Consider the following 18842-nt stretch of genomic DNA (forward strand, 5'->3'; position numbering starts at 1 on the left):
CCGAATCCAATCAAAGGAGGAACTAGATCAAATATTACACTTTCACATTAAATTAGCCACACTGGTGTACGATTTCATGAAATTTTAAATTCTTCCACTTAATTTTACTAATAAGCTTTAGAAATGAGATTAAATCAACTTGACACCAAAGGGGCTACAATTTCCTATCAGGTTTTTTGCATATCAGTAAACACAGCAATTATTTTCTTTATAATTTTCTTTCCAGAATTCCCTTGCCAGAAATAATCTTCTAGCAAGCCATTATGTTTAGTTATAGTGAGGGAAACACAGAACTAACCAGAAAAAGATGTTACGGCAGAGAAACTGCAAAAGATTATTTCAGCACAAAACGGCATTGACTAAATTGCTACCACTCTTCTAAAATCAACTCTCTCAGACTAACAATTCCTAAGGTGCAAAATTTTCAAATACCTGAGTGTGTATAAAGATGAGAAGGAAACCAAGAAATGAAAACACTTGTGATGAAAATGTGATTATGAATAAATTATTATAATTTTATCATTGTTGAAGTTGATTTAATAGTTTACCAATATTGTTCAACAGGAGTGGTAACATTTATGAGTTTCTAATTAAACATGATCCATTCCGGAATGTTTCTGATGACACAAACTTTTTAATCTACTGGTAAGTTTAATCAGATTTCACAATGAAAAGAGTCAGTTTTTCACACATACAATCAACCCAAAACTATAGCCTCAATCTATGCAGACTGTTTTACTATTTTAATTATTGAACTATAAAATTAACCAAATAATACTAAAATTAAATCAGTGGTGGTAATGTTTAATTTGTGGATCCTGGGGAATGTTACTAAACACAAACCACAAAACCTATGCCAAAACAAGTCATAAAAGAGGTATTTTTTTCCACTTTCCTTTGCAAGATTTGTATTTGGCTTTGGTCAAAGCTGACATAAATAGCTACAGAAATTAGCAATATATTCTCAGGAAAAAAGGCCATGGAAACCAAAAGAACACAGGTGGTACACACACTGGCAGTAACGGTCTGCTCCCAAGGGCCCCCCAAGGCTTCAGCATCCTTAGCCATAGCACCTGCTCCTCAAGCTCAGCGGAACCTGCCAGGTAATACCACAGCATGGAAAGATTTATCCTTTGCAAACGTGCTGACCCTTGTTCTTCTAGCTCTAAATTCTGAGGGTTCAAATGAAGAATGGGGTAATGGAAAAAATTAAATCCTCCAGAAACTTCGCTGCAATCAACTGCTTCAGCCCTGGTCTACTAGACACCCGTTCAGGGGAGCTGGTAACCCTAGCAAGGAAGTTTCTTGATTTCCCTTCCTGTCTCTACTCCAACTGAGCATTGTGATCAAGAGGCTGGGGAAGGAGGAGGGGACAGTGATCTGGTGAATACCTAACTAGTACCAAGACTTGCAAACATGTGATGATCTCTCTCCGTTATCGTTGCAATAATCCTGCATTTATATACTGCGTTTACATATTAAGAAACACACTCACTTAGGTAACTGGATCAGCAAGACATCTGACCAAAAATGAAATCGAAAGCTTTAGGGGCACCTGGGTGGCTCAGTTGTTAAGCGTCTGCCTTCAGCTCAGGTCATGATCTCAGGGTCCTGGGAGCGAGCCCTGCATAGGGCTCCCTGCTCAGCGGGAAGCCTGCTTCTCCCTCTCCCACTCCCCCTGCTTGTGTTCCTTCTCTCACTGTGTCTCTCTCTGTCAAATAAATAAAATCTTTAAAAATAAAATAAAATAAGCCTATTCTTATGTTTTGTTTGTTTTTTTTGTGGGGTTTTTTCTTTTGGAAGGGGGAGTCTTTGGGCCCTTTTACCTTCATATTCTTCATAAATACCAAGGTCACGTCAAAAAATTACCTTTGTTACAAACAATGAATCATGGAACACTTCATCTAAAACTAATGATGTAATGTATGGGGATTAACATAAGAAAAAAAAATAAATAAAAGATGAAAGTCTTATTGGAAAAAAAAAAAATTACCTTTGTTCATGGGGATCCACTATACTATTCACTCTGTTTTTGTATAGGTTTGAAATTTTCTGTTAATAAAATTAAAAAATTAAGGGGAAAAAATGATCTCAAAACATAAAGCCAACCAAAAAACATAGCTCTTACCTGAAGTTAATTGCCAATGGAGTTCAAATAAATCCAAATCTTCTGATTCACACAAATCCTAAGATTTCTCAATACTTAAAACCAGAATGAAAAAGCCAGACAAACCAAGTCAACGATGAAACAATCAAGCCAACAGCAAAACATTTCACTTCCCCCTCACATACATTCTCTCTCTCTCTCACACACACACACAGCACAATGGAGAATTCTAGCTGTCCCTTCCAGACGGAGCAACTGATGGGTGTTGGCCTAGCACCAATCAGCTCAAGCTTTTATTGAAAACATAATCTTAGTGATAGAGGCAGGATCATTTCCACCTTGCATCCAGTATCATGAAGCACAAGAGACTAGTTATTTATGAACAGGCTTACTTTCCATTCCATCCACATGGACTTTCCGATTTCAGAACGTGTTTTATCTTCATCTCTTCCTGGATGAAGTAAAATATAAAACAACTTCTCATGTCCTAGGCAAAAACTCTCTCTCAAAGATTGGCAAGCATACGCACAACATAAAGGTGTAACTTTTATAAATTTGAAAACACCAAAGCCATTAACCTAAATACTTTTCTAATTAAAAATCAGAAACAATGCTCCTAGCAATATACAAGAATGACTGTAGTTGCCCCATCCTAAATCAGGACTGATTGTTTTCCTACATTTGTCCTTCTTTTCATCTGAATACCGAGTTTAGCTACAAGACAAACCCATTAATAAATTTATCTGTGACATCCAATTCCAAAGCATTATCATACACATAGTATGTACAATACCAAAGAATTAGAAGGGTTAAAATCCTTGTTGAATACAAAACGGCAAAACCTAAAAACTCCTACTTGTCATCTGCCTGCAAACCAGGCCCCCACATAACCAAACATTTGACTGCACTGGGCATAATTAATCTAAAACTATGCTATGAATCATATTTTCAATTATACTGAACATATTTACAAATCCATTGTGCTTTTATATGATCCTTTTAGTTCCTCACCTTGAAATCTTAATGATTAGCACAGCAACCTTTAACATACCCAAAGGAGCAGGCTGAGCAGGGAACTGGCTAACTGTACTTTTCAGCACCTCAGATCGATTATCCACCTCTACTTCACTTCCCTGACTTAAATAAATATTGACTGAGCACCTACTGTGTGCCAAAACAGTGTTCTAGGCAGGAATACAACAATGATCAAGAAAGGTAAGTCCCACCCATTTAACACTGAATTAGCGGTCTGAGGATGGGCAGGAGTATAGGAGTCAGTAAGGAAAAGGAAAAAGCCTAGTCCATCCTGGAGGGATAGGAGAGAAGTGGCATAAAATGAGGCTGGAGAGGGAGACAGAAGCCAGATCACGAAAGGCCTTTCAAGCTACAACAAGGAGTCTGAACTCTATCCCAAGAGTAATGAAAGTCACTGAAGGGTCAGAGACAAATTCATCATGTCTGACAAATGCCTCCTGAGCACCTACTCAGTGCCAAACTTGTATTCTAAAACGAATACTCTTCAAGGTAGAAGGGAAGAGGCCTTGGCATGTAAATGCATGCCTCCTCCATTGGTCCAGGGAGCACTGGTGTTATAAAGAAACTTCAGGTCACTGCTTACCACCATCACCATGACTCCACTCGGGAGATAAACAGCAGACACACTGCTTGTAAATATGACCACCACCAAAATCAGGCACAACCAATGAGCCAACGGGGCAGGAAACTAAATGTGTTTTCAAGAATTTCTTAAAAGCTTTTTTGCTGTCTTAAATACCCACAGTTAAATTATATTCACTATTATTTCTAGCAATTAAGGAATGTTAACACCAACTGAACAGCAGCTGAACTGATTGAACTGACCTTCAAATAAACACACCCAACCAGGAGTATAAAATCACTCAAAACTGAAAACTTCTTACTACGGGAAGCTGTACTCCCTAGCTGAATACTTAAAATGTAACAGAGCTGGGCACCTGGGTGGCTCAGTTGGTTGGGCGACTGCCTTCGGCTCAGGTCATGATCCTGGAGTCCCGGGATCGAGTCCCGCATCGGGCTCCCTGCTCGGCGAGGAGCCTGCTTCTCCCTCTGACCCTCCCCCACTCATGTACTCTCTCTCTCTCATTCTCGCTCTCTCAAATAAATAAATAAATCTTAAAAAAAAAAAAAAATGTAACAGAGCTGTGGTGTCTGCTTCATTCATCACTGAACCCCCAACCCAGCACACTGTAAGGGTGTAATACATAGAGATTAAATTAATGAAGTCCACTCTAATAGCCAAAATCAGGCAAATGAAAATCCAAGTTTATATATTTTTTCTTTTATCACAGGCCTCAAAACATAAACATTTTCTTTTTTTTTTTTTTTAAGATTTTATTTATTTATTTGACAGAGAGAGACACAGCGAGAGAGGGAACACAAGCAGGGGGAGGGGGCGAGGGAGAAGCAGGCTCCCCCCAGAGCAGGGAGCCCGATGCGGGACTCGATCCCAGGACCCTGGGATCATGACCTGAGCCGAAGGCAGTCGCTTAACCGACTGAGCCACCCAGGCGCCCAAAATATAAACATTTTCTAAGCACCCACCTGTCTTTAATCACTACCATTATCACTCACATTTAGATCAATACATTTGCAATTCAGCTGGTACCCAGGACAAAAAAATACAATTGCTGTATTTTACCTTGAGGTCTAGGAGCTCAGCAGGTTTTACCAATTAGATTTTTCTATACTCCTCATCTTCAGCACTCCGTTCATTTTCTGATGTTATTTATGAAGGAAACAGGCGGGAAAAATCCTGTGTGTGCATCGCACACTTCCCAGTCATGCAGGGACAGGTGGCAGGTGGAGGTAAGGAACGGTGAGCCCGTTCCTTACCTCCACCTGCCACCCTTTGCCTGTGCCGTTGACGGGGAGGCATGGGGAACCAGAACGCTCTGGTGAATAAGGAATTACCAATTTTCACCGAATCAGAAGACAGAAAACAAACAAAACCCCACACTTGATACCAAACTGAAAGTCATGCCTCCACGTCTTGACTCTAAATAACAAAATACAAAAGGTGCTGGTTAGGGGCGCCTGGGTGGCTCAGTTGGTTGGGCAACTGCCTTCGGCTCAGGTCACGATTCTGGAGTCCCGGGATCGAGTCCCACATCGGGCTCCCTGCTCAGCGGGGCGTCTGCTTCTCCCTCTGACCCTTCCCCTCTCATGCTCTCTGTCTCCCATTCTCTCTCTCAGATAAATAAATAAAATTTAAAAAAAAAAAAAAAAGGTGCTGGTTAATGGAGATCTGGGGTCAAAAAAATGCCAAGTAAAACTTACTTTTCCCTATCTTAAAAGTCATCAGCCCCTTTCATTTCTGTATGGAAAGTAAGGAGTCCAGTGTTTCATTAACTATGTTCACCAATCTATAATATTTTCCAAATTGCTCTTCTATAGCATGTGTTTAATCGGTAGACTGGATTGCCCCCAACACCAAAAATGTGGTGTCTCAACATCTGGCCTTGCCTTACATGGACTTTCTGAGAACTGCAACTAGAAGCAGAAAACACTTGTTACATTTCAGTCCTACTAAACAAAATAATTAACAAACAAAAAACATCAAAGAAGATACGGACAGTCCCCCTTCCACCAGAAAGTCCTAGGACCCTTCTAAGACTTGAACTAGTTAAAACAATCCACAGAGCATGTCAAGTGTGACAAAAAGAGTAACCATTTTAATGATTTTATTTGAGAGAGAGAGGGAGGGCAGGGGGAGACGCAGAGGGTAAGAATCTCAGGCAGACTCCACGCAGAGCCCAACTTGGGGCTCGATCTCACAACCCTGAGATCATGACCTGAGCCGAAAACAAGAGTAGGAGGCTTAACTGACAGAGCCACCCAGGCGTCCCACAGAGTAACCATTTTAAAGACAAAAAGTCAGAAATCAAGCAACCAGCATCAAACTTAAGGAGGTTAAGAGCAAGATAAACCAAAAACCCTTGACTCCTGCTTCCTCAATGATCAGATCAGTAACAGCTTGTGCAGGAAATGCCTTTCGGTAACTAAAGCATTTAGAAGTGCCAATCAGACCTTCACGGGCAGAGGAAGTAATGGGCACGCGGTAGGGAGCAAAAGTTAAGTGATACTTAGAGAGTAGTACATTTTTAAAAATACAAACAAAACAAAAAGAGATAACTTGAACCTCATTAAAATTAAAAACTTTTGCATATCAAAGGACACTATCAAGAGAGTGAGAAGACAACCCACAGAATGGGAGGAGATATTTGCAAACCGTACATCTGATAACGGTTTAATATTCAGAAACTACAGAGAGCTTCTCACAACTCACAACAGACAATCCAATTTAAAAAATGGGCAAAGGACCAGAACAGACATTTCTCCAAACAATATACACAAATGGCCAATAAACACATGAAAAGATGCTGATCATTTGTCATTAAGGAAATGCAAAGCAAAACCACAATGAGTCATCATTTCACACCTACTAAGATGCCTATGCTTTAAAAACAAAAACAAAGGGGTGCCTGGGTGGCTCAGTCAGTTAAGTGCCTGCCTTTGGCTCGGGTCATGATCCCAGGGTCCTGGGATCGAGCCCCACATTGGGCTCCCTGCTCAGCCGGAAGCCTGCTTCTCCCTCTCCCACCCCGCCTTTTTGTGTTCCCTCTCTCGCTGTCTCTCTCTGTCAAATAAAGAAAATCTTATTTATAAATAAATAAATAAATATATAAATAACAGAAACAACCCAAAAAATGGATAACAAGTGTTGGCCAGGATATGGGAAATTGGAACCCTCATCCACTGCTGGTAGGAATGTAAAATGGTATGCAGTCACTGTGGAAAAGTCAGGTAGTTCCTCAAAAAATTAACTAGAATTACCATATTACCCAGCAATTCCAATCCTAAATATATACCCAAAAGAATTAAAAAGAGAGACTCAAACATATACTCAAAAGTTAAGCTGAAGTTACTCACATACCCAAAAGGTGGAAACAATTCAAATGCTTAACAACAGATGAATAAACAAAATGTGGTGGCAGACACATGCAATGGAATATTACGCAGCCATAAAAAGAATCAAGTTCTGATACATGCTATCACATGGATGAGCCTTGAAAACACTATGTGATGTGAAATAAGCTAGATACAAAAGAACAATATGATGATTCCACTTATGTGAAGCACCTAGAAAAGGCAAAGTCATATTGACAGAAATTAGATCAGATGTTAACAGGGGCTGAGGAAAGAGGGGAATGAGGAATTATGGCTTAATGGGAACAGAGTTTCTGCTTGGAGAGATGAAATTTTTAGAAACTGGTGATGGTTGCATAACACTGTGAATGTAATTAAAGCCACAGAATTACACATTTAAATTACCAAATACATAGCAACATCATGTTATATGTATTTACCCAAAAGAAACAGCAAGGAAAACAACACTCCAAAGTAGTGTGGGGCAAAATGAATTCAGAATCACTTCAAAATCAGGATTAACAGAAGAAGCAATCCTTCCCGCAGAGTAAATGCAATCCCAACAATGAAGAGACTGGTTGACCCAGACAATAGTTATCTTCATTTGTTTCATTAAATGTTTAAGTGCGTACAATGTGCTGGGCCCTATCCTAGGTACGAGAAAATCACAATCCAGAAAACCTTCCTATCACTACTCTATCGGTTATGAGGATATGGATAAAGTGAGTTTTTCTTAGTGAGTTTTTCTTAATAAGTTAAAAGATTAAATATTTTTATTTAAAGTATATAGTTTCAAAAAAAATAAATAAAAAATAAAGTATATAGTTTCATAATAAGTACATCAAAAATCCTAAAGCCAGTCTACTACCATCTTTGGTCCATATGATTTAACTTCCTTAAGTTGCCAATTTGTCATTTTCTAAACTGGAATAAAGGATTTTTTTTTTTTAATACACAAACATGACCACAGCACAGCAATTAGGAAAATGCTATTTTCTGACCTTCACAAGACAATGGTCTACCAATCAGAAAATAAAGGGGCACCTGGGTGGCTCAGTCGGTTGGGCATCCGATTTTTGGTTTCAGCTCAGGTCATGATCTCAGGGTCATGGGGTGAAGCCCCTGCCATCAGGTTTGATGCTCAGCAGGGAGTAGGCTTGGGATTTTCTCTCTCTCTCTCCTTCTGCCCCTCCTCCCACGCATGCTTTCACTCTCTCTCAAATAAATAAAATATTTATACACACACACACACACGCATACATCAAAAGCCTTAGTATAATTTAGGCATGGTGCCTAAATGCAGAACTCCTTAAAATGGGATAATTAGTAGTTTTACAAGGAAAAAAATACTCCTGTCTTCCCATCTTTCCGAGTGCGTGGTTGTTCAACAATGAGAACTGAGCAAAAGGTTTAAATGTCTATTAATCATACTTTTGGACCACCTGGAGGGTGAAGAAAACAGTTCCCTCTTTATATCTACATGTTTTACATCTCTTTAATAAAAATAATAAACAGTCGTGCTCACTAGCATAGCCTAGATTAAGTTTCAATACACAACACTGAGCTTCCCTACAATCCTCGCCTGTCTGTACCTGACACTCCACAGCATTTTCATCACCATAATTAGGCCACAAATCGCCTCAGAGAACTGTTCATAATTGATGACAGTAACTAAGGCAACTCAGAAACAATGACCAGGTTCCCTTCTAGTCGCTGCAAAGTACCTGGGTATCTGTAACCTGGGAAAGAGGAGAACACCACCTAGAGTCTAATAATTGCTTACTCAAACTAACGAAAGGAGGCGGGACAGGGGCACTGGAGAAGAGAGAGTACTTCAAATGATTCAGTGGGGCTCCTGTGCCTGGGAAAACACTGCATTCAGGGGATCAGCAGGAGGCATGAGTGTTCTTCAGGATAAAGCCACAATATAAAAAAGAATTTACTGGGTCAAAATGTAATACTCATTTTCACTTAACATCCAATTACCTAGAGGACAGAGGATGGGGCAGGAGCTGATGAGTCCAGGGCTCTCTCTCATGCTTAACCGCCAAAGTGTGAAACTAGGGAAAGGACGGATTTAGCAGATTAAAACTTAAAAGGATTTCCCCAAGGACAGGAAAAAAAAAAAGAAAAGAAAAGAAAAAAGGGGGGAGAAATGGTCTTAACATCCTGAAGATATTCCCATAAAATTCTTTTTAGTTTTTTCCCTTGACCAAGACAACACAAATTTTTTATCATAGTGATTTCAAACATATAGACTTCAGTGCAAAAATTCTTTTTAGGGCAAGTGTCGGAAAACAACAGACTGCACAGTGTGAACTTCATCAGCCCAAAGGGTGAAGCCGGGCCATGTGTCGGTTCACACAAACACTTTGCCACTCTAGCCACGCCACAGAAGCCACGCTCAGGACTGCACCAAAGGGGGGACACCAAGTGAGGGGGAAATCTGTATTTTAAAAAAATGGGGGGCTTTTACTTGTCACAAGTTGTCATTCCTCCTTCCACTTCAAGGTTCAACCCATGCTTGCTTAGACTCATGTAACTTCAGATCTGAAAGGGACCCTAGAATCTGTACTATCATCCAGGTCCTCCGTTCAGATAGGAGAAAAACTGAGGTAACACTTCCTATCTAGTTATTGGTGGTAAAGTCGGACTGGAGCCTGCGGCCTCCCAGCTCCGTGCCGCACCAGCATGAGACCAGATAGGACATCTCCCACTTACAAATAATCATTATAAACATGGAGCTTGGTGTCAAGCTCTGTGTAAGCCCTTTTACATGTATACTTTACTTAATTCTCACAACAACCGTGTAGAAGATAGTATCTTCTACTTGGTAGGTAAGAAAATTGAAAATAATCTGCCCAAGGTACCTGGGGATGCCTCACTCAGTAGAGCAGGTGACTCTTAATCTCAGGGTGGTGAGTTCTAGCCCCACACTGGGTGTAGAGCCTACTTAAAAATAAATATCTTAAAAAAAATCTGCCCATTCAGTGGGTTGATTCAAACCTAGTTCTGGCTGATTTCAAAGCTATTATTCACTCCTACAGTCCTAAGTAAATATCTTAAAAAAAATCTGCCCATTCAGTGGGTTAATTCAAACCTAGTTCTGGCTGATTTCAAAGCTATTATTCACTCCTACAGTCCTTAACCATGGCTCCAGGGTCCTACACGGCCTGAGCCCTCCCACCTTTCTGAATTCATCTCCTACCACTCTCCCGTCACTGAAAAAATCCAGTCAACCTTCACTCAAACTCATCCTTGCCTCTGGGCTTTTACATGTGCTGGGCGCCGCCCCCCCATCCCCACCCTGCCCCCCACTCCAAAACCTGTAAGTGACTCACTCTACACCTTCAAGGCAAGTATCACCTCTTCAACAAGGCTTTCCCTAACCACTCAATCTAAAACACTCAGTCACTCCTACCACTATCTGAAATTGTCTTCTGTATTGGCTGTGCCCCCATTAGGATAAAAGCACCATAAGGGCAAAACAAAAACCTTTCACTGAAATAAAAGCCACCATGACGGTAGAAACGTTCTGCCTTATTCATTTCTAGAATGCTCAATACCGAGGAGGAGGCACTCAAAAGAACTACTGGCTGAATAAAGGAACGAATGCCTCTTGGGGCGCCTGGGTGGCTCAGTCATTAAGCGTCTGCCTTCAGCTCAGGTCATGATCCCAGGGTCCTGGGATCGAGCCCCGCATCGGGCTCCCTGCTCAGCGGGAAGGCTGCCTCTCCCTCTCCCACTCCCCCTGCTTGTGTTCCCTCTCTCGCTGTGTCTCTCTCTGTCAAATAAATAAAATCTTAAAAAAAAAAAAAAAGGGAACGAATGCCTCTGTCTGAACTCCCATCTCATTAAGAATGAGTATCATATAATGTAGCAACTTACTACAAACTATCTTCTATTTTTCCCTAGTTGTTTCTTGTGATTAATCTTGTCTTTTCAACCATATTGGGTGTGCCTCAGGGATATCTTACCATTCTCAACTTTGGGAGAGTTAATGACTCAGCATGGGCTTAGACGATCATCTATAAAACGAAAGCAGCAGTCAGAAGTCTAGAATTCAAGTATCTCCCATAGCTGGTAACATGATAGGCGGACACTCAAATACTAATTATTGACCCATAGATCTCAAATTCATTTTCTCACAACCTTCTACAAAAATACACCTACTGTGCAAAGGCAGGCACACGTTTACTTAGCAGTATTATTAGAAACCTAAAGAATAAGGACTCTTAACGCGAGTAGTGCAGGCCTGCCTCTCAAGACCTCTCCATTAACCTCTTTTAAGCCATACCCAATCTGTTTGCTTCTGATTATCCTTTATCTTGACCAGTGTTAACCTCATTTTCTCTATTTCTTTGACAGGTCTCAGCAGCATCACATTCCTTATTTCTTGCATGCTCAAGTTCTGTTTGCTTTATATGGTTGTGTCCGACAGGTCTTCTGTGATCAAAAAAGCTGCAGAATTAGGGAAGTCTATAGCATTTTGGCTTCTACAGCTTTGGAATTTCTACTCTCCTGAAGAGTTCTAAAGAGAGCAACAGAGACCCTTCTTCCTGGTAATTTAATATATGCTGCTCCCACTGGCGTGTCAGGCTGGGGGCGGGGGAGGGCGGTGGGCAGGAATTGGGAGAAATGTCAGAATTCGAGCAGACTCAGGCGCCTGGTCATGATCTCAGGGTCCTGGGATCGAGTCCCGCATTGGGTTCCCTGCTCAGTGCAGAGCCTGCTTCTCCCTCTCCCTCTGCTTGTGCTCTTCTGTCTATCTCTCTGTCAAATAAATAAATAAAATCTTTAAATAAATAAAAAAAAAAAGAATTCGAGCAGACTCATTTACTGGCTACACTACTGATGGCCTGGAACAGTAACTGACATTGCTTCTAGACTGTCCAAGATTAGCGTATTTTCACCGTTAAAGACATTTTGACTCCAAACCCAGACCTTGTTTCCAACACAGCAAAATTCTTCAGGGAAGATGTAAAACATCACCGAAGTCCTGGTCAAAAGTGTGCTGTTTGGTTTTAAAACTTCAACCTGTTCCCTAATTATGGTTTCCTTCTAAGAATGACACGACTCAGAAAATATTTGGGTGAGTGAGTGCTCATGAGCATGTGGGAGGTGAGGATCTTTAATAGGATGACTTTTTTACCTTTTTACAATAAAGAAACACACATTCCACCGCATGTAGATCCTTCTACAAAAGCTCAAGAACTATGTGCACTGAGGCATTTAGAGGGCATTTTCATGGGGGGGGGGGAGAGGCCGTTCTCATACTAAGCTGGGGAATCTGAAATTTTCCTGTGGTTATTTGAAAAAGTTGCATTCGGGGGGCGCCTGGGTAGCTCAGTTGATTAAGTGCCTGCCTTCGGCTCAGGTCATGGTCCCTCTACTCCCCACTTGTGCTCTTTCTAGCTGTCTCTGTCTCTCTCGCTCTCTCAAATAAGTAAAATCTTTAAAAAAGAAAAGACAAGAAAAAGTTGCATTTGATTACATAAAACACACCTAAAATCTTGGGTCCGATATTTATACAGAATGAATGAATGATCAACTTTCTGAATGTAAAAACATCTCATTAAGAGTTTGGTTAAGGGGCACCTGGGTGGCTCAGTCGATTAAGCCTCTGCTCTGAGGATCGGAGCCCCACGTCAGGCTCCCTGCTCAGCAGAGAGCCTGCTTCTCCCTCTCCCTCTGCCCACCTTGTGCATGCACACTCGTGCACACGCTCTCTCGCTCTATCTCAAATAAATAAAATCTTAAAAAAAAAAAAAAAGTTTGGTTAAGATGCAGCTCTAGTTTTCCAAACAGCTTTGGATTTTTGCCAAGTAGAAGAGAATCAAGTGACTTGTTCAAGGTCATTTGGTCAAATGAGGTGGGATTAGAATTACTGGTTCCTGCCTTCCAAAAGCCAGCCATAACTCAAACTTTTCTTGGAACTAAGCAGACCAAAGGGAAAAATCATTCCCCATTTCCTTTTCTCAATAATCAAAGGGCAAAAGAAAAATCAGTTTAAGTGGCAGAACTTCAGTTAATAAAGGTTCATCAATACATAGACTACTACCTCTAACCACGCACAGGCACCTCTCTCAAAATCCGTAACTGTTTTACCAATTTGCAAAGGTCAGTAAATCCACCATCTCCATCACTGTTTCTTTCTTTTTGTTTTTCTCTTTTTTTGAAAGTGGGAGTGGAGCCCAATGCGGGGCTTGAACTCACCACCCTGAGCTCAAGCCCTGAACTGAGATCGAGGCGGACACTTAACTGACTGAGCCACCCAGGCACCCCCACATCACACTTCTGCCCCATCCTTTTCATTTCTACTTTCAAACTGCTGATATAAGACACTACTTTTGAATTAGTAACAAAAATGTAATGTCCAGTGAAGCCATACTTTGAAATCACTAACTGGATTGGGATAGAGATATTAAAATTAGCTGAGAACACTCTGTATTTGCTACAAACACACCGTAGTCATATTTAGTTAACACTCCTCGCATCCAATTTTCTAAGTCAAATGGCACCATTAGCCCCATTTCGGATGACCCTCAAATCCAGGAAAATTTCCCTTTGCTCTAAGACTATAGGTCACCAATATTAAGAGCTGGCATTAGATCTGAAAAATATTAAGTCAATGGGCAGGCTGACATTGTGGCTGGATTATATCATATATGAACAACTTTAAAACATTTAGAACTAACATGATTTTTCTCTTATCTCAAATTCAATTCAAGCCTACCTATTTCTGAATATAGTTGTAACACACTCTTTGGACTGATTTCTCTTTAGGCCCTTGAGCAAAACACGGTCACAAGGTATACACAGCAATTCAAAAGCAGGACTGGAAAAAATTAAACCCAGAAGGAAATATGTCTAACACTTTCCATTATGCCAAAAGTCAGGATTGTCATTTTTTGGAAATGAATTAGGTTGAGCTACAATGACGCTGACACTTTTCAACTGTTTTTGACCTGCAAAAACGGAAATTTCAAATGGTTCAACCTAATATTATTTTCTAAGCTCATTTTAATAATTGTCTCAAATTAAGGTCTTCACAACCCAAGGCACATAAAACCTTATATTTCTCTAGATTACCTTAACCTTTGGAAAGATCTGCCACCCCACTGTCCAAAGCTGGTCATTTGAAAAATTAAGTCTATTAGCAAGAAAGCCAAGATTAGGGGCGCCTGGGTGGCTCAGTTGGTTAAGCGACTGCCTTCGGCTCAGGTCATGATCCTGGAGTCCTGGGATCAAGTCCCGCATCGGGCTCCCTGCTCAGCAGAGGGTCTGCTTCTCCCTCTGCCCTCTTCCCTCTTCCCTCTCGTGCTCTCTGTCTCTCATTCTCTCTCTCTCAAATAAATAAATAAAATCTTTAAAAAAAAAAAAAAAAAAAAAGAAAGCCAAGATTAAAAACACACACACAAACAAAACCACCAAACTGCTGAATGCAACTGTGCTTGCAGGAACCCTAAAGCCATTCCACATCTTTTTTATGGCTCTCCTTTCCCACTAACAGAATTTGAGTCCTAAGTAGATCTGCCCTTCAGAAGACTTCCATTTAAGGAGAAACTAGTGAAAATTTAAGTGCTTTGCATCTTTTTCACTTATCAGTGATACAAGAATCTAAGCACAGTAGATGCCCATCACTTTACACTGGGGTTCCACTGACCTAAAAATCTATCCTTGGGTAATTTCTGCTGGAGAATCTGGCTTCTAACCTTTCTAATCTAAAAGGTGATCACCATCCCAGTGGGATTATTCTGCCATTTGGATATGGATGATTTATGTACAAACAACAGAAATAACCCCCATCACTTACAGCTCCAAGACTGCATCTAGGTCCAAATCTATCATTTCACACCCATTGTTATTAAGTCTGATATCCAATATGCTAATGACCTCTTTTCTCAATTAGTTCCACTAATTACACACCTGTTCTTGGTCTGCCAAAATTCCTATCTCCTCATCTGATCCATCAGGCCACACACTGTACTCTCCTAGAGGGATGCTTTTTCCTTAGATACTTCATAAACTGTTAGGGCAATCTGATGTTGCCTGTTCTACCTTCCCAGATCTAGTTTATAGTACAAATCATCAATATTCACGATCAAGTGAAATATGCTCTAAAAAAAAAACAGGAGAGAATCTCCTGCTCGATCTGGAAAGTTCTCTATTCAGCTAGTTCAGTGTTGACAGGTCAACAGAGAATGGCACTAGTCATTACTACAATCCTAAAGAGCATTCCCCTAGAGTTAAATCATCAACCCTTTCCTAACATCCAAATGACCCAGACTTTTTAGAGCAGAATTTACTCTCCTTGCCCCAGCTCCAACGGCAACTTCTGGTCACTTTTTCACCCTGAACTGAAGTTTTCTCTAGAGCCCGTGGTGATGCCATGTCAGGCAAATACATTCTTTAAACTTTCCATCTACTCCCTTCTTTCTCCAAAGTTATATATAATAGCTGCTTTAAAAAACAAAACAAAACTCCTATGCATCGTATGTGCTTTAAAAGGGAATTCATCTATTTCCTTAAACCCTATGAGGTTAGGATTAGTACTCCCATTTTACAGAGGAGAAAAGCTGAGGCTTAGTAACTTGCCCAAGGTCATAAAGGGCAGGGATTTGAATCCAAGTCTGACCTCAGTGTCCTCTAACCTTAACCCTCATGCTGTATTTCCTTCCAGTCTCTTTCTTCATGTCCTAAATGTCTGCTCAGTGGTCTTACAAAGTCTATGGGCAGTGTTCAGTTTCCCCAGAGACTGTCTTGCCTTTAAAGGACATGCCTTTGAGAAGAATGAGTACCCATTCCATTTTTTCTCCATGCTCCTCCTTCCCACCTGGCACCATTTCCCCAAGGCTCTTATCACAAATCCTCCTCTAGGGCCAATTTACATGTCCTCTCGGTCCCTGAGCAGGAACCATAGAATACTGAAGGGCCACCTTCTACCTCAAGACTAGGAGAGGGCAGCAGTGAAAGCGTGGAAAGATCCAGACAGCACCCTCTCCCCAAGTCTTCATTCAAGGAGGAAACTGTGGCCGAGGACCGGAGGAGGGCGGGGGGAGAATTTGGGGAAGGAAAAGAGGTACAGGGGCGGAGGTAACAACAAGGGTGTGCCCTTGGGGGAGGAGGGAGAGACCGAGATGGGGAGGCGACGTGGGAAACTCAGGGGTTAGACTGAATGGGGGGTGGACCTCCATAAGAGGGGGGTGTCACCCGCTGAGAAACGGGGCCACTAGGAGAAGGAGAATGTGTATGCTGGGGAGGAGGACCTGGAGGTGGATGTAACAGGAAAGTGGAGGGAAGAAAGGGTAGGGAGGGGGAGCAGGAAACGGTGAACTCAACCGGGAGGAAAGGGGAAGGATGGATGCGAACCGGGGAGGCGGGGCGCCTCGAGACCCGAGCCCCTGGGCTCGGCTAGGAGAAGCGGGCGGGCGGAGGGGGTTCGGGGTCCGCGGAATGCCGGGAGCCGGGGCCTCGGGAGACCCCGGGGGAGGAGGAGCGGGAGTTCTCGAGCCGAGCAGCCGGAAGGGGGGCTCGAGGGGGGCAAGGGCGGGAAAGGGGGCGTCCCGGCACGGGGGGGTGGGGATGGAGGTACCGTCGGGTTCGCCAGGGGATGGGGTTAGGAGGGCCGGGGGTGCGTGGGAGGCTGGCGGGGGATATGGGTTCCCGGGACCGTCGGGGTGCAGAGGGCGGGAATGTCCTGGCGTCCCCCGAGGGCCGGGCGTGGGGTCTCCCGAGAGTCGAGCCGGGGTCCCCGCAGTCTTCTGAGGGCCAGGCTCGGGGTGGCCTGGGGCCGGGGTCCTCTGAGGGCCTGAGTCCCATCAGGGTGGGGCGGGGGAGGGGTTCCCGGGATCCCCCCCCCGAGGCCGGAGCGGCACCCCCCCAGGCCCCCAGGCCCCCAGGCCCCCTTCCTACCTATGCCGGGCGCCACATAGACGAAGTAGAGCAGCGAGGACGAGAGCGAGAAGAAGAAGAGCGCGGCCAGCAACGAGCGGCGCGGCAGCCGCAGCAGCCCCCGGCGGACGCGCATGCTGCAGCCGGGCGGCCGCTGGAGAGTCGGGCCGGGCCTGCTCCCGCCGCTCCCCGTCCGCCGCCTCCTGGGCCGCCGCCGCTGCCTGGGCCTCGGCCACCACCTCCCGGGCCTCTCGGGCCGCCGCTCCCAGCCGCCGCCTCGCCGCTCCCAGCCGCCGGCCGCCGCGGGCCGGGCCACATGAAGCGGGCGGGGGCCAGAGCGGCCCGGAGCTAGCGCAGCGACAGAGACGGGGCGGGGCGGACGGCGCGGGAGGCGGGGCGGGGGCGGGTCCAGCGCCGCCGGGCACCGTCGCAAAAGACCGGCGCGCGCGCGCTCTCCGCCTGACCCCCCCCCCCGCCCGGTCCGGCTCCCGCGGCGGAGCGGCGGCCCGCAGGGAACGTCGCTAAATGGTGACAGCCCCTCTTCTGGCGCAGCCACCGCCCAGGCTTTCGGGGAGCGTCGCTCAAGTGCCGGCCGGCTCCGCGCAAGGGCGCCCCCAGCCCCGCAGCCAAGGGGCGGTCTGCAATGTCGGACGCGGCTGGTCGCCCACTGCGACAGTGGAGCGGATACTGTAGGCACAGGGGCTCGGCATACACCTTCCCTCATTCATTCATTCATTCATTCATTCATTCAATTCACCATTTATTGAAGGCCAGACGTAGACCAAACACTATTCTTGGTGCTAGGGATTCTACAAAGAACAAAACAGACAAAATCTGCCTTCATGAACTTACACTCAAATGGGAGGAGAAAAGGAGACATCAATTCATAGTATCGGGTGCTGATAAATGATATGAACACAAACAGGAGAATGTATTGGAGGTAGGCTAGTGTGGTCAAGGAAGGCCTCGTTGAGAAGATGAGACGAGATGAGACATAAAAGGGTGAAGAGCAGGCACAAAGACCCTGAGGTTAAAAAGCCTCCTCTGTCTCCTGGTTTTCCAAGGTCAGCACAGATAAGATCTAGTGAGGCAAGGAGAGCGGCAGGAATAAGGTTAGATCTCTAGGCAAGGCAAAGTCCACATCCCACAGAACCATAAGGAGTGTTATGATAACGGTTATCAATGCGAAGACTTGCGTGGAAAGACGCGGGTCTTTACTTATCTCATTAAACTGCCCCAGCAGCCCTAAAATGCGTGCTCTTATTATTCCTATCCTACAAATGAGGAAACTGAGGCTCCTAGACGGAGAAGCAGTTCGCCCAAGCCTTGCAATAAGGGCTCACATCAAAACTGACCTGCCTGCCACAGCCAACCTGTGACTACTAGGTGGTAACTTACCTCAGCATTCCCTCCTGCTCCTAATTCTCATCCTGCAGGCATACTGGTATCCTACTCAATAGGATAGTGTGCACAGCAACCAAAACAACGCTTTAAGATCAGCCTCAGGCCAAAAGACCTCCAGAGACCCTAGGCAATCACCGCAGACTCGTAGACTCACGGTGAAGCCTAGAAGAACCAGCCCCAGCTTCGAGAAGCTGCCAGCTGAATTGGGGAGGAAAGTGTTCCCTGTGTAGCACATCTCAACCTGGAGAGGCTGTCTTGGCAGAAGCAGTCAGGAGGAGAGACGACTCGGCAGGATTCTTTGGGAACCAACAATAATCCTGCTTTCTATTCCTAAAGTGTTTCCTACTTTCTACAGTGTTTAACCCTTCAAGTGAGGGCTCTAGAGCCAGACTATCTAGGTTCCCTGACTCTTACCTCTTCCATTCTTAGCTGAGTGACTTTAGGCAAGGTACTTAACCTATCTGTGCCTCTC

At 43.9% G+C, this 18842-nt stretch overlaps 1 protein-coding gene across 1 annotated transcript in view; it reads right to left on the reverse strand.

Annotated features, from left to right (window-relative positions):
• Positions 1 to 17299, reverse strand: part of B4GALT5 (beta-1,4-galactosyltransferase 5) — a 76149-nt gene extending 58850 nt beyond the window's left edge. The window contains exon 1 of the mRNA XM_045885943.3: positions 16988 to 17299. Within this exon, the coding sequence (XP_045741899.1) occupies positions 16988 to 17102 (115 nt within the window). The 5' untranslated portion in view covers positions 17103 to 17299. The remainder of the gene's footprint in view (positions 1 to 16987) is intronic.
• Positions 17300 to 18842: the final 1543 nt, after the last annotated feature.

The sequence above is a fragment of the Mirounga angustirostris genome, unplaced genomic scaffold (genome assembly GCF_029215605.1).
Source record: "Mirounga angustirostris isolate CCGP_5_RB_7025 unplaced genomic scaffold, mMirAng1.0.hap1 SCAF_10, whole genome shotgun sequence".
Classification (NCBI taxonomy): Eukaryota; Metazoa; Chordata; class Mammalia; order Carnivora; family Phocidae; genus Mirounga; species Mirounga angustirostris.